The 16535-nt window shown below is 35.1% G+C and overlaps 1 protein-coding gene and 1 long non-coding RNA gene across 2 annotated transcripts; one reads left to right on the top strand and one right to left on the bottom strand.

Moving 5' to 3' along the window:
* The first annotated feature begins 198 nt into the window (after positions 1-198).
* On the top strand, positions 199-6106 carry LOC104897524 (hypothetical protein). Its single transcript, XM_010684409.4, has 7 exons — positions 199-2089; positions 2221-2266; positions 2380-2494; positions 2638-2705; positions 4437-5039; positions 5189-5293; positions 5467-6106. The coding sequence occupies exons 1-7, from the start codon at positions 2016-2018 to the stop codon at positions 5809-5811; spliced, it is 1356 nt and encodes a 451-aa protein (XP_010682711.1). The 5' UTR covers positions 199-2015; the 3' UTR covers positions 5812-6106.
* On the bottom strand, positions 5635-8787 carry LOC130591706 (uncharacterized). Its single transcript, XR_008969738.1, has 2 exons — positions 8120-8787; positions 5635-8039 (listed from the first exon to the last, which is right to left on the bottom strand). It is a non-coding gene; the product is annotated as an uncharacterized LOC130591706 (long non-coding RNA).
* Between the last annotated feature and the right edge of the window lie 7748 nt (positions 8788-16535).

The following is a 16535-nucleotide window of genomic DNA, read 5'->3' as shown; positions in this document are numbered from 1 at the left end:
CTTAATTTAAGAGAGAAAATGAGGACAACTGAATTTGGGATTACACAATTAATTATGAGGTCATTCTCTCTTCTCTTTTGATGGATTTGTGTAATCATTTTCATTTACCTTGTATTTAAAGAATATAGAATCAATTTTGGGGTCCAACCAAAAACTTAATATGAACCGATTTTAGAGCTGCAACCATTAGCTTCAACTAGTGGTTGGAGCCTCAAAGTTGATTTCATAATCTATCATGTATTTTATGTTGATTTTTAGTAAAATAATAAGTCCAAATGTATGGAGCTTGTAATTCAAGAATCAAGAATATACAATATGCGTGACTTGGACTCTGAAATCCTTAGTCTTATTGTATCAAAACGACTCTTCCACCGTTTCATTAGATATTAAATTTGTTTTCTTAACTCGAAAAAAAAAATCTTAGAATAGTTCCTAAGTGGAATAGGTTCAAAAAAATATAAATAGAGATAAGGATATCAACTATTATACACATCAATACTTGCATGCATGACACTAAACACGAGGATCAATATCTCCCTAGGACAAAACACATGACCATGAGCAAAGTAATAACGGATTGCTTGTCCACGTTCCATATATTAATTAGATGGTGATGAAATCCTTACATTGATATCAATCTTAGTATCTCCTTTCTTGCTTCATAGATTATTCAAATTTTGATCAATTTTAATATTTAAATTTTGTTCAAACAAGTGAAGATTTTGGCGAAGATTACACAATTTCATACCCTCATATGAATCATGTTTCTTTTATAAAATCAACAAAGCAACATAATGTATACCAATTAAATTCAAGTGATTTCATTGATTATCTTCATCAATAGAGATTATCTATATATTTTATAAAAAAAAGTGATGGGGCATGAAAACCCTACACCACTATTTAATTTTGGATTGACCTAATTCTTTTGAAATTAATTTTCTTTTCATCATTAATATATACTTATATATTTGTATTTAAAGAATGTGAATAGGGAGAAAAAGAATGAAGAATTGACTAATGATGGGGGAGCCGCCTTGGTTGGAGAGGCATGACAAGCATGAAAATTAACATTAATCAAAGAAAGATAGACCAAGTGTTAGATGAGGGGAGCAGAAATATGTAATTTGTGGGTTCCCTTTTTTATCAGTGACATGCTCGGATTAGTTACATGCGTCTCTCTTTCTTTGGCTTTCTCTCTCCTCCTCACTCTTTTTTTTTTTTTTTTAAAGAAAATTAGCCCGAAGACCAACTTATATTAGGCTACTAGCCTCACAAACCCGTTCAGAAGCCGGGTACAAAACTAAACAACCCGAAAGTTTGGATCCTTTTCGAGAACTCATGGTAAGATGAGTTTTCTCTTGGCTGCCTCGCATAATGCCCACTCATCCAGAGGTCCAACAAGTCCAAACCTCCAACATTTTTGAATTTTTGCTTTGACCAAAATTTAAACGTTGGTCTTCTTCAAGGAAGATAGGAAGCCGTACCAATAAACTCAAAATTTCTTGGTAATAGCCAAAAATAAATACCCAATATATTATTAGAATAAAGATTTAAATTCTAAGCTATCCTCTAAAAGTGGGAGTGTTACCCATTGAGCTCTTACTTCTCAGTTCTCCTCACTCCTTTATTACTTCCCATTTTATTTCTCTTCATATATAGTTAGTAGTATTTCTATTTGAGCTTGCTGTTTTAGTCCCTCCAAAACTCTTCGCAAAACTCAAAAGCCAAACACCCCCTTAACTTTCTCTCTCCTCTATTTTGCCCACACAAACTCTACTCTTCACCCACCTCAAAAAAATAAAACATACTCACTTAGTTATATCATATACACTCTCTCAGTAAAATTTATATTGAATAAAATAAACAGAGAGAAAAAAAAGGGGTGAAAAACAGAGTACTAAAAACAGAGGAATTTTTTAAATCCAATTCTTCATCGTTTTTCCTTCAAATTCCTCTCTTTTCAAATTATTTGCTTGTTTTTTGAGGTGGGGTTTTTAAAATTGATCTTTTTAATGGATTGTTGGACGCCATCTCTTAAAGTAGACGAAGAATTTCAGAAATTGGTATTGCGTATGAACCCTCCAAGGTCAGAAATTTCTTTCAATTTCTGGGTTTTTGATGCTTAAATTGAAATGGGTTGATTTCAATTTATCAAGAAATGGTCGAATTTGATTGAATTTTGGGGTTTTGATGTTCATTTTTTCTGGGTTTTTGCAGGGTTACGGTTGATAATTCATCAAGTAGAAATACCACTTTGATTAAGGTAATTATCTCATTTTTCATTGAATGATTTTTATTTATTTTGGTGAATTCTTAATTGTGAAAAAGTTTACACATTTAATCAATTGTTTATATTTTCTTGGTGAGATTTTGTAGGTAGATAGTGCAAATAAACGGGGTAGTTTGTTGGAGGTAGTTCAAGTTCTAAATGACATGAACCTAATCATCAGAAGGGCTTATATTTCTTCAGATGGAGAGTGGTTTATGGATGGTGAGCATTTATTTTTCACTTTCCTAATTACATCTTATGATTTTAGTTGGAGTGATTAATTATGATGTGAACATCGAAATTTATGTGCCTTTTTTTTTGTTTTTCTCTAATTTAAGTTTAATTTAATGATTTATGTCTTGTAGTATTTCATGTCACGGATCAACATGGGAATAAGCTATGTGAAGATGATGTAGCAGAACGAATTCAACAGGTAAATTGTCTTGGAAAATGAGCCTTTTAAAAGAAAAGGGTAATTTTGATTTGATTAATACTAGTAGTATGTTGTGTTGGAGTAGTTTATACAGTTATGTGATTAATATATGAGGTACCTAAATGAAATTATAAGATTAAACATCAAATTGGCCAACTATCCAAAGTAATAGTCTATCATGAACTTTGAGGTACTGTTACTTGTGGTATCATTTTTTTTCCCCTATTTGATGACCATGTATTGGTTGACAAACCACATTCTATCGTCGCCTTTTTTTAAGTCTACATAGTACCTTCGTGGTTTTAGAAGTGTCTCAATGGTGCTCTTACCTTGAAGATTTTCGTTTTAGTGATGTTTTATGCATTGTAGTCTCGTTTTTGGGATTTAGAACCGATTTAATGAATTTAATCTTCTTATTAAAAAGTGGGGGAAAATGGGTTTAAGGTAATTTTTTCTCACTTTATAACAAGAAATTAACTAATTGAATCGGTTTCAGACCTAAAAAATGAGTTTAGAACATGTAGAACCTATCACGAACAGAATTTATTATCTTAGTGATAATGGTGGGGTATCATTGAGACACTTCTAAAACTATAGGGATAATGTAGAGACGTCGGAAAAAAGTGAGGATACAACGTAGCTTTTCAACAAACGGAAAAAAACCCTATAGAATACCCATTATTATTATCTGAGGGCATCAACCTTCATGTTCACCTTTAGAAATGGTGCCTCTTTATAGAAAAATGTACTACTTTTTTGGCTGAACCAACTTTAATTTGCTAAAGCATACTACTTGTGGCAAGGAATGTGAGAAGTCTAGGTTCATGGTTACAGCTGAAGGTTTTAATTTTAGATTTACATGATGCAAAGTTTGTGTTCAGTAATTGCCATAGTTGGTGGAGCCCTTTTTATCTTTTCTGTAAATGAGTGGTTAATATGTTTCACCTGTCTAAAAAAATTCTGCTAGTAAATTTTTTTCTCTAGTGGGTTGCATGTGAGCTCCTGGACTATTTTGGTTGGATGTGATTTGTGTAGGCTTCACCACTCAGGAGACTACTTTGTGAAAGAAGTCTTTAAGTTTTTTCCTTTTTTTGTTTTTCAATGGAGAAGACAAAGTGAGCGGTATTCCTACATTTTGGGCCAAAATTAGCCAAATTTTTCACATGATTGTGTCCTACATCTTGAACTATGTACCTGTAAGTTTCCACATCTTTTGTGGGAAGAACCTTATATTCAAGATACAAGAATAAAAACACCACCTTTTTTTTTTCTTGTAAAACTTGTACAAGTAATAAGTAGTAGCTCTGTCTTATTCTCTTACTGAGGAAGGATTCAGCCATTTTCTGAAACTCTTGCATGTTTATGCCCAAATGTGTATAGTAGCCATAATCATGTCAGAAAGTCAAGCAGTGTTACCTAAAGCAGTAGTAATTTGCACAGAAATGTACCATTTGCATGTAGTAATTTGCTTCCTGATTTTGTAAAACTAGCACAGAAATGTACCATTTGCATGTAGTAATTTGCACTTTTCGGATTGGAGTTGGGAAGGAGTTCAGTGAATTAGCTAACACTGTGAAGTATCTGACACGAATTATTCAGTCCTCACATAATGACATAATACGAAGAGTCCATTTAACACAATTTATATATGTATGCACCTTAGATAGTAGATATGCCTTTGTTCTCTGGATTCTTGGCCCTTGAAGTGACTGACTAATTGTAACATTACAGTCACTAGGACCGAGAGCACGTAGCTTTCGATCCAGGAGATCAGTAGGAGTGCAGGCTGCTGTGGAGCACACAACTATAGAACTGACAGGAAGGGATAGGCCAGGCCTGCTCTCGGAGATCTTTGCGGTCCTGACAGACCATAAATGCAATGTGGTTGCAGCCGAAGTCTGGACGCACAGTTCGAGAATGGCTTCAGTGGTTTATATCACTGATGAAGCAACAGGGTCAGCCATTTATGATCCTGATCGTCTGACCAGGATTGAAAACCTTTTGCTAGCAGTGCTCATGGAAGATCGGGATAAAAGGAGCGCTAATACCGCGGTCTCAGTTGGGGGAACTCATACTGAGAGGAGGCTACATCAGATGATGTATGCTGATCGAGATTATGATATGATGAACATGAATGGTGTAATTCCTGGTTGTAGCCAACCTAGAAAACCTCTTGTAACAGTGGACAACTGCTCAGAGAGAGGGTACACTGTTGTGAACTTGCGTTGTGCAGATAGACCCAAGCTTCTTTTTGACACAGTTTGCACTTTGACGGATATGCAGTATGTGGTTTACCATGCTACACTCATAGCAGAAGGCCCAGAAGCTTATCAGGTAGTTTATGTGAATTTTCTTTGTTATGTAGGTCAATTTTAATTAAGCTCCCCTGAAAACGAGGTCATTTTTTAGCTTACTAACGATGTTATCTGTATATATAAATATTTAATTGATGCGATGCTAAAGTTAATCCTCTTTTTGAATAGGAATATTACATTAGGCACACAGATGGATGCCCCATCAGCTCAGAAGCAGAGAGACAACGACTTATTCATTGTCTAGAGGCTGCTATAAGCAGACGAACTTCTGAGGTACGAGTTTCAAATTGAATAAGGATAAACATCAAACTGTGATGTTGCCAAACAAGAGAATTGCACTTTACGTCTGAGTCCACTTTCTCTTTCTTGTTTGGTAACAAATTGTTTGGTGTTTAGCGATACTCTTTAGCTATGTGTTAAGAAATGTTTTTATGCTTGTTGTACAGGGTATAATGTTGGAACTTTGTAGTGATGATAGAGTTGGTCTTCTCTCGGATGTAACACGGATATTCAGAGAAAATGGTCTGTCAGTCACCCGAGCTGAGGTAACAACTCGGGGGTCTCAAGCCACAAACGTGTTCTATGTGATCGATTCTTCAGGGAATCCAGTAAAAAGCCAAACAATTGAAGCAGTTCGAAAAGAGATTGGTCAGACGATTCTCCGGGTAAAAGAAGATGAGTACTCAAAATCCCCTCCTCAAGAAAGTGGAAGGTTTTCCCTAGGAAATCTCTTCAAATCAAGATCAGAAAAGTTCCTCTACAACTTAGGGCTCATTAAGTCATATTCTTGAGCATCTTGTTGGTGAAGTAGTAGGCATTGCCCACTGTATATGTTTCTCTAGGCTTTGTTTGGGCACACAATTCTATTAGGTTTGACTAAAAAAGTAAGCTTCTTTGTAGAAAAGCTTTTTAACTGATCTTCTGATTGATTATCTTTGGTTCAGCCACAAAAGCTTTTTTCTCTTCAGTCCACATCCAACCTTGTAAAGTCTCATAGCAGTAAATATTATGTAAATTCTGTCTGCATCTTTTCCTTTCCTCTAAGGGGAAAGGACACTGTAAATAAAATCTATTCATGTCACCTCATTTCAGTGTCTAAAAGTGTTGGACTAAGATATTTTTGCATGTCAATTATTTTGTGGGTTTTACTGTTATGCATGTTCTTTGGATTCCTTTTTCTCATGGGATTCCTATATATACTGAATCTGGAATATGCTGTGACCCCAATATAATTTAAAAGTTTGACTTTGATACACTCCTTCCATCTTCTTTTACTCGCTATATTCACTATAGAAGATGTTTGATTTACATGATATCATATTTCTTAGCATGTGGTTTCTATATTATTTCTACGGAGTAATCTATTATTCTTATATATTGTCGTTTATAAAAACTGTCTTTATCTTTTCTATTTTTTTGGTCATACAAAGGGGAGGGTATGGCCCTCCTCCGGCGGTCCGGCCCCTTAATTAATCACGACTTTGCATATTTCTTCTAAAACTTGTGCTAAACCACGATGCGAAATACTAGGTTATCTTAGCATAAGCTTGTGCCCAATTTAGTGTCATATGATGTCAAAGAACATCTGGTGATCAATTTCATGAGGGTTGACGAGGTGTTAACTATAAATTTCAAATGGATTGTAGCTCCATTGCTACTATGGTAAGAGTTTGACTACTTTCTAATTAGTAGCAAATTTCCATTATTCACCATTCATATTGATGGGTGAAAATCGCAGCTCAAACTATTCAAAATTTGTATATTGTTCAAGTGTTTCATAGATGTTTTATACTCCCTCCGTCTTTTTTTATTTGCTACAAGCACTTTTTCACAAAGACCAAGGAGGGAGTGGGGACCATTGACATAAATGGAATTAACAAAAAAGCAAATAGGTAAATTGTGGGACCTATGTATTATATATGGAAACATTTACAAAATCAAGAAGGGAGTGATGGCAAATTTGTAAATAAAGTGTGGGACCTATGTACTATATATGGAAATATTTGCAAATGTAGCAAATAAATTGAAACACCCCTAAATGGCAAAATGTAGCAAATAAAAAAAGACGGAGGGAGTAGCTTATAATGCAACAAATAAGTTTGATGGGGGGTTATCACCGACGAAGATTGAAATGTTAATAAATGATTTATAAGGATATCATTCTCTTTGTTGGTCAAACAATTGTGAATTCCTTATCTTTATTGAAAATTTATATTTATGATTTAGTAAGTTTTTAATGCGGTTAGTTGTATGATATAATAATAATTTGGTTGCGCGTCTGAATGACAAATTAAGTATATTAAGAAATAAGTAATTTGTAATCCCTTAAATTCATATAAATAACTCAATTATATCAATAAGTAACCTTAACAATTATAAGTAAGGCCTTGCATATCAATTACTAACCTCAAAAATACAATAATTAATATTAGAGAACGTATTGTGTCGGACTCGTCCGACCATAATCTTGGTCGGACGACTTTCAGGTGGTTCCAATTTATTTTCAGTTAGTCTTAATTTTCTTTCAGGTAGTCTTCATTTTTTTTCAGGTAGTCTTCATTTTGTTTTCAGTTAGTCTTCTTTGTTTTTCAGTTGGTTTTTGTGCTTCAGTTAGACTTACTTGGGTTTCAGTTGGTCTTTATTCTTTTTCAGGTAGTCTTCATTTTTTTTCAGGTAGTCTTCATTTTGTTTCAGTTAGTCTTTTTTTTTCAGTTAGTCTTTTTTTTTTTCAGTTGGTTTTTGTGCTTCAGTTAGACTTACTTGGGTTTCAGTTGGTCTTTATTCTTTTTCAGGTAGTCTTCATTTTTTTTCAGGTAGTCTTCATTTTGTTTCAGTTAGTCCAACTGAAACAAAACAAAGTCCAACTGAAAGAAAACAAAGTCCAACGGAAAGAAAACAAAGTCCAACTGAAAAAAAACAAAGTCAACTGAAAGAAAACAAAGTCCAACTGAAAAGAAAACAAAACACTAACCTCTGCTTTCTCTCACTTTTTCCTTCTTCTTCATTCCTCTTCTGCCAGCTTAACAAAATTGTGGCAGGCAACAGTTATTTGGTGAAGGGAAGGGAAAGTAGTAAAGAATGAAAGTAACTTTCTCTCACCAAATAACTATACTCCAAACTCATGTCCTCTCCCACGAACTTTCTTTCTCCTCCTTCAAACTTCCAATTTCAACCTTCAATTTCCGCCATGGAAGATCGCTTCGAAGACGAAGAAACTGACTTACCCACTCACACTCACAGATCATAATATCTCGTCTTCTGAAGAACATACGAGGCAGCAAAACGAAGCTTGATCAATGCGTGGGATCGAATGTTTGAAGAAACAGTTGATCAAATATAAAGTGTTCAAATCAATGGTTTCGGCATTGATGTCAAGAGGATGTGGGAGACAACGCAAGAACTACAAATGATGGGTTATAACATCATTTTCTCTCTCCTCCCCTCACCTCTGCTTCGCTGCACACATCTCTTAAAATTGTACCGTACTGGGCAGCCCGTCTGACAATATGTATTGGGTCAGACGGTCTGACCCAATACTTTCACTTAATATTATATGTGGATTGGCAGTACCGTTAACTAAAGGTGTTATCAATCCGCATATAAGACTTAGCGTATTGCTGGTGTTCTTTTACTTTGTTGTTTGTGAGCTTCCACGATGCTGATAACATATTAATTCTTGATACTTTGTGCCTAAAGTATGTGATTAAGTAATATTATAATGAGTTGCATTATGCAAAAGAATACAACTGAGGGAACCATTTATCATAGTTTCCAAGGAGCATGGTGTCCTCTTATGTGTGTGTTTTTACTAATTAAAGTATTGTACTTGAAAACACCTCCTCCCCCTACAAAAGTTTATAAGGTAAAATTTATAAAAAATTCACACCCAAATATTTAATGTACTTTACTTTAAAATTGTATTGGAATCAATCAATAATCATGACAAAAATCATCAACCAAAAGATGTGGTGATGAGCAAAGCAATGAGTCAGCAGTCCGTATGCAAAGGAGCAACTATGCTAAAAGATTCCAAAAGAAATCAAAGTCTCATCCATATAACCGAAAGTGGTTGATTTGGATTCCAAAATTAGGCACACTAGAGGAATTTTCTTTCAAACTAGCAAGTTGATTTCAAGACAAAATCAGAAAAAATTATTGGATAATACAAATTTCCTCCACAATTGGACACTTTTTCATTTTTACTTTTATATTCAGATGATCCAATGATGTAGCAACTAGCAACCCTCTTTTTAGTTTTCCCTTCTTCATTGGAGTAGTTTGTTAGTATTTTCCTTTTGACATTCACAAAAATTATTAAAAGAAACGCTCTAAGTAGACCTAGTTACTAAATGGATTAAATTAGTCATTTAAAGAAATTAACTGAGTTATTATTAGATTAATTTTCTTTTTAATATTGGGCTCACCATTGCCTAATTTTAATTTAAAAGTATACGATTTCTTACAAAACAACTTCTAACATTTACGACATGTTTGGTAGTTGGTCATAAATGGTGGTAATGTGAATGAATTTGTGTGTAAATTTGTGAAAAATATTATTGTCCATTCTCATGATAATGCTAATTTATCCTAAAGTATCCACTTTCCTTCTTGAATTTTCATTTCCATCCAATACCACTTGTAGGTGGTAATCAGTGGTAATAAAACTTGCTTCCCCTTGGAGACAAAAATACAAGTTTAGGGATGAGATTGCTTGCCCATGGAGAAAAAATGCCTCCCCATGGAGACTTTGCGGCGCTTTCCTAATAAAATTACACTTAAAATTTATTCCCATTACCGCAATTAATTCACGACTATCAAACAGGCGTTAAGGTAATCTGAATTCTTTTTTCCCCCTTTTCTATTAAAATGGATGAGGTTTGGTGGTTTGACATTATGTGTAATACTCATACTTTATATGTATGAGATTCTCATATATAATTTCATATTAGCCCTTCAACTTTAATAATTCTTATCACTATATATTTCATTATGGTTTGACATTATGTGTAATCTTATACTTCAGTGTGAGTAATCTCATATGTAACATGGTTGAGATTTGATGGCATGTTCTCGTCGGCATAAGGGTGCGTTCTGTTCAACTTAAAAAATTAAGTTTCGGGTCCAATAAGTTCAGATAAGTTGCAATAAGGTCTAATAAGGGCAATAAGTTCCAATAAGGTCTAATAAGGTCCAAAAAGTTCCAATCAGGTGCAATAAGTTCCAATCAGGTGCAATAAGTTCCAATCAGGTCTAATAAGGTCCAATAAGTTCCAATCAGGTCTAATAAGGTCCAAATAGTCAATGTTTAATAAACATGTGTATTATTGTCCATTATTTTGTTATTCATAATTTCATATCACTATTAGCTAATTATGTTATTATTAGAATTTTAATTAAAGTACCACAATGATTATATAGTATTATACTTGTATTAGTGTCTATTATTTTATTATTTATTTGTATTATGTCTATTATTTTATTATTCATATTACTATTAGCTGATTATTTTATTAAAGTACCACAATGTATAGTATTATACTTGTATTATTGTCTATTATTTGATTATTCATATTGCTATTAAATAATATTATAATCATGGTCAAATAATTAAGGTTAACAATAATAATAATAATTATAATTACAATATTTTGCAATCAGTCTTTAAATAACTAGAGATAACATGTTACATATATAAATGGTAAATTTTTTTTGTTAAATTAATTATCATAAGAGATAATTAATAATAATTATTTTTTTAAAGGATGAATTTTATTAATTATTACTTCATAATAAATTTTGAGGGTAGTATTTACGTTAGGGGTAATATTTATATTACTAATACTCAATTTTTTTGTCTAATAAGGTCAAATAAGTTTCAATCAGGTCCAATAAGGTCTAATAAGTTTCAATCAGGTCCAATCAGGTCTAATAAGTTTCAATCAGGTCCAATCAGGTCTAATAAATTTCAATCAGGGCCAATAAGGTCTAATAAGTTTCAATAAGGTCAATAAGTTCCAATAAGGTCCAATAAATTCCAATCAGGTTCAATCAGGTCCAATAAGTTGAATCAGGTCCAATCAGGTTTAATAAGTTCCAATAAGTTCAGTTCAGGTTCAATAAGTTCAGTTCAGATAAGGTCCAATAAATTCAGGACCAATAAGTTGAATAGAACGCACCCTAAAACAGCTGAACTGAACTGAATTGAACTTAAATGAATAATGATATGTAAGAGTAAAAATTTTGTCTAGAGCTGACTGAACTGAACTGAAAATAAGCAGAGGAGAACAGGCCTTCGTAATTCATATCATACCAACCATTATTGATGTGCATGGCATATAAGAATTTGTATCTAGGACAAATTTTGTTCGATGATTTTTTTTCTCACAAGTACAGTCCACTTATAAGATTTTCAACGTATATAAAAACTTATCAATAGGTTCAGGATCTCGTAGGTGTTCATAAATCATAAGTGTCAAGTCATCATGCACGAGCTTATCCATTCTCAAAATCTACTGAAAGTTCGGACAAAATTCGGTCAAAACTCATACAAAACCCGGTTAAAAATCGATTCGAGTGAGTTCGACTCAACTCAAATTCGATTCAAAATGCTAACGAGTCGAGTCGAGCTAACTCAAACTCAACTCGCATCATTGCCACCACTACCAATGAAGAATGAATAAATATAACTTTTCTTGTCACAAAATAGAAGGAAAAAGCCTTCAATCACCTAGGTCAACCTTGATTTTTCATACTGCTTTAACTGAATTTCTATTCATCGCCCTGAAATTACAAATCTCCCCAACTACCATGTAAATGTACCATTACCCTAACTGCTTTAACAACTCTCTCTACCACCACCAACTAAAATCACTAACCACCAATCGCTACCTCCAACCAACCAACAATCACCACCGACGATAACAATATCTTCCGACGACGTGATTTTTTTTCCGACAAGGTATTTTTTTTCCGGCAAGGTATTTTTTTTAACGAATTTCATGGGGCTAACGTGTGGCCTGCATGTTGGTCCCATGGACACAACGTTTGGCCTGGATGTTGTGTCCATGGGGCTAACGTGTGGCCTGGACGTTGCCCCCATAAACACAACATCTACACAACGTCCAAGCCAAATGTTGTGTTTATGGGGCCAACGTGCAGGCCACACGTTAGGCTCATGGAATTCGTTAAGGTAGTGTTTGGAAACTTGTATTTCATTTCAAATAATGGAATTGAAATCTGGAATTTAAAGTTTGTATTTCAATTCCTAATAAAAGGGGTTTGATAGAGGAGAGAGAAATAGAGGTTTAATGGAGGAGAGAGAAAAAGTGTGGGTTTATTCATGGAGTTGAGATGTGTATGAAGAGAGAATTTCAAATGACAAGGTAATAGCTTGAATTTGAAATTCTACTAATATAGGCTTTTGATAAGAATTTGGACAAATTCCATAATTTTAAATTCTATGCCATCCAAACAATAAATTTCATCCAAATCCAGGATTTGAAATGAAATCTTGCTATCCAAACATAGCATAAAAAAGTTTAAGTCGTCAGAATTTTGTGCTCGTCGATGGTAATGGCGGAGATGAGAGAGAATATAAATTAGAGGAGGAGTTAAGTTAGAGTAAAAAATCAAAAAAATATAATAAGAATATATGATACTTTTAAAGGGAAGTTGGAGTGAGTGGGCTATGTTTAACAATCCCTGCCTTAATAGTGTCACTCGTTTACTTAATAGAAAGTCTACCGACAAAGAATCTGTGTATATTGAGCAGTTCTGTTAGGTGGAAAAGCTGAGTCATAGTCTGGCACCACCAAAATTAGCAAACATATGAGTACACATCAACACATGTCACATTGTGAATCCGCATCAATATTGAATTCGAGCTTAAGCCCTATGTCCCGCCCACGCATACGGCCTTCTAATTTCTAAATGACGGGCTTCAAATTGTCACGTGAAATACTTGTTTATAACGGAATCTACCATCTTCTTGAATCTTGGGTCCACCATAGGATCCTCCTAATCCTCTCCAAAGCACGCGTCGGCGTGGGTCAGCAACTCTGTCCTCACTACTACCGCCGTTTCATAAATAATATAGTTCGAGGATGTAGGAGGAAGTTGGTTGTGTGGTACTGTGTTAATATTATGTTAAAGTAAGGAGAAATAAGAGTTATCTAGGGCAAAGTAGTCCCATGTGTAGTTATATTTTTTTCCGTGAGTCGAATTGTTGCATTAGTTAAAGAACTACTAAAAAAAAGACAAGTGTTGCATTAGTTAAAGAACTACTAAAAAAAGACAAGTGTTGCATTAATTTGGAGCAGGGGAACTATTACACTCATTCACGCTTTTGGATATTCTTCGGAGTGAATAAAATCATTTGAGACATAATATAGGATTTATAGGAGAGCCTTTGAAATATAAATCATGACTTACATGATTTAATTGGAAATACACAAATGTAAAGCATCCCAATCACACAGGAGTTACTGCAAGTCATCTGAGATGTCTCATATAAGTAACATTATTGATTCCAAAGTGTCCAGAAATTTGGATCTGAAAGTCATAATTTATGCTTTATGATATTTCAAGGGCTTGAGCAACAAGCCTCATGGAATTCATCATAGGATTAGGGAAGACCGCTTAAAAGCTAATATGTAACAAAAAACTTGGCATATGATGGTCTTCGTAACCATTATGGGTTTGATTTTAGGATATATAAACAAGCTATCAAGGACAGTTTAAGCCAATGTAGCGGGTGTCAATCACTAGAGAAATATCCCAAGGCATCATGAGGTCCTCGAGAAGGCCTTGAACAAAAAGCATGGTAGGACCTAAAGAAGTCCAAATTAGCTCTATAACAACCCAATTTGAATGTTATACTTCACACTTCCCAACAATCTGAATGCTCGAGCAACAACCCTCATCCTAGGATCATTTGAGACCATTTGAAAGCTAATCCATGCCTAGAAACGTGCATATACGGTCTTTCAAATAATTTCATTATTAGATTCGGGATTTACAATCCAAGTTGTAGAAGACATTATCATTCAATATAAGGTGTTCCAACCACTCGAGAGTCACTCGAAGTCATCTTGACTTTCAGGAAGGTCCCATATAAATAAGATAGTCGGGTACGAAAAAGTTCATAATAGCCTAAAAGTAGTCGAATTTAAAAGCTACAAGTCACGCTTTTGGACATTCTTGAGGCTTGGAAAACAAACCACATTGAATTCATTCTAGGTCACAAGAGACCATTTGAAGCTAACTATGACTAAGAATGGGCATATGGTGGCCTTTAGACTTATTTTGAGACTGAATTGAAAACATACAAAATTAGCTATGGAACGCATTTTTAAACACTGTAGAGGGTCCCGATAAAACTAGGATATTTTGTATGCATCATGAGGCGCTTTGGAAATTCCCATACTATAAATATTATCTCGTTCATAAAAGTCCACAAAAAGCTCAAAAATTGCCTAATGGAAGGCTATAATTCATATTAGTTCCACATGGACTTGAAAATACAAGAGTAAATAAAAAGAAGGGTTAAAAACATATGGAAGAGAAAGGATTTAGAGCAAACCAGTTCATGAATTTACCACTATTCATACTCTCAATTAAAGATTATCTAGCAACTTTCTAATTAAATCAAGAGGGAGATCGAATTCTATTCCCCAATATAGTTATTGGCAAAAAGTTTATAAACCAAAAAAGGAAGAGCCAACCCATAAAAGAAGATAAAAGAGGTAGACATATTTTTTAAAAAAAAAAAATTGGTAAGAAGAATTTATTTGGGTTGTCCTCGCATAAGTCTCCCACCCAGAGGCCCATTACAAACCAGCCACCCCCAACCCCTCCCCCCTCCCCCCTTATCCCAAGCAAGTGTTTGGGGGTAAGAATTGAGCTCCGGACACCATGGGATGCCTCCTAGGGACATGGGAAGTCATTGGAAAGGAGTCATGTGGCATGGAACGAATATGTGGATGTCTTTACATTCATTTCGAGGCAATTTGGGTTTCACGAGAAATGTATAAATGCGGTGTTTAGAGGCTTTTCAAGGTAATGCAAATGGTGCCAAGAACCCGCGCAACGTTACTCGTCACGTCGGCACTCCTAGGAATATTTTGGGAGAAAATATGAGCAGGTTCGGAGAAGTCCAAAAATATGCTAAAAACAACCAAAATTGAAGGTTATAATACACACGTTCGGACTTTTTCAGGGCCCGAGCTTCGGACGCTACGGGATGCCTCCTAGGGACATAGGAGGTCATTGCAAAAGATTTATGTGACTTGGAACGAATATGTGGATGCCTTTATATTCTTGTCGAGGTAAAAATGGGTTTCACGAGAAATGAAGAAATGGGGTGTTTAGAGGCTTTTCGAGGCAACACAAATGATGCTAAGCACCGGAACAACGTTACAATTCACGTCGGCTTTCCTAAGAACATTTTGGGAGGAAATATGACCACGCCCGGAGAAGTCCAAAAATGTCCCAGAAACACCCAAAATTGAAGGTTTATAATACACGATTTTGAACTTTCCCAGGGCCCGAGCTACGGACGCCATGGGATGCCTCCTAGGGACGTGGGAGGTCATTGCAAAGGATTCATGTGGCTTGGAACGAATATGTCGATGCCTCTACGTTCATTTCGAGGCAATTTTGGATTTCACGAGAAATAAAAAAATGGGATGTTTAGAGGCTTTTCGAGACAATGCTAATGGTACGTACCAAGCACCCGCACAACATTACAAGTCACGTCGGCAATCCTATGAATCTTTCCTGAGTAAATATGACCAGGTCCAGAGAAGTCCAAAATGTCCCAAAAACAACCAAAGTTAAAGGTTATAATTAATACACACTTTCGAACATTCCCAAGGCCCGATTTCCGAACGCCACGGAATGCCTCCTAGGGACATGGGAGGTCATTGGAAAGGAGTCATGTGGCTTGGAACGAATATATGGATGCCTTTATGTTCATTTCGATTCAATATTGGATTTAACGAGAAACGAACAAATGGGGTGTTTAAAGTCTTTTCGAGGCAACGCAAATGGTGCCTAGTAGTCGTGCAACGTTACAAGTCACATCGGCTTTCCTAGGAACGTTTCGAGAAAAAAATATGTCCGGGCTTGTAGAAGTCTTAAAATGTCCCAAAAATAGCCAAACTAGAAGGTTATAATACACGTTTTCGGACTTCCCTGAAGACCGAACTCCGAACGCCGCGGGATGCCTCGTAGGGACATGGTAGGTCATTGCAAATGAGTCATGTGACTTGCTACGAATATGTGGATGCCTTTACGTTCATTTCGAGGCAATTTTGGGTTTCTCGAGAAATGAACAAATGGGTTGTTTAGAGGCTTTTCGAGGCAACACAAATGATGTCAAGCACGCGGGCAATGTTGCAAATGATGTCAGCACTTCTAAGAACGTTTCGGAAGAAAAAATATGGTCTGGCCTGGCTAAGTCCAAAATTCCCCAAAAAAGACAAAATTAAAGGTTATAATACACGCTTTCGTACTT

The sequence above is a fragment of the Beta vulgaris genome, chromosome 6, assembly GCF_026745355.1.
Source record: "Beta vulgaris subsp. vulgaris cultivar EL10 chromosome 6, EL10.2, whole genome shotgun sequence".
NCBI lineage: Eukaryota > Viridiplantae > Streptophyta > Magnoliopsida > Caryophyllales > Amaranthaceae > Beta > Beta vulgaris.
This window is presented reverse-complemented; position numbering and strand designations above follow the sequence as displayed.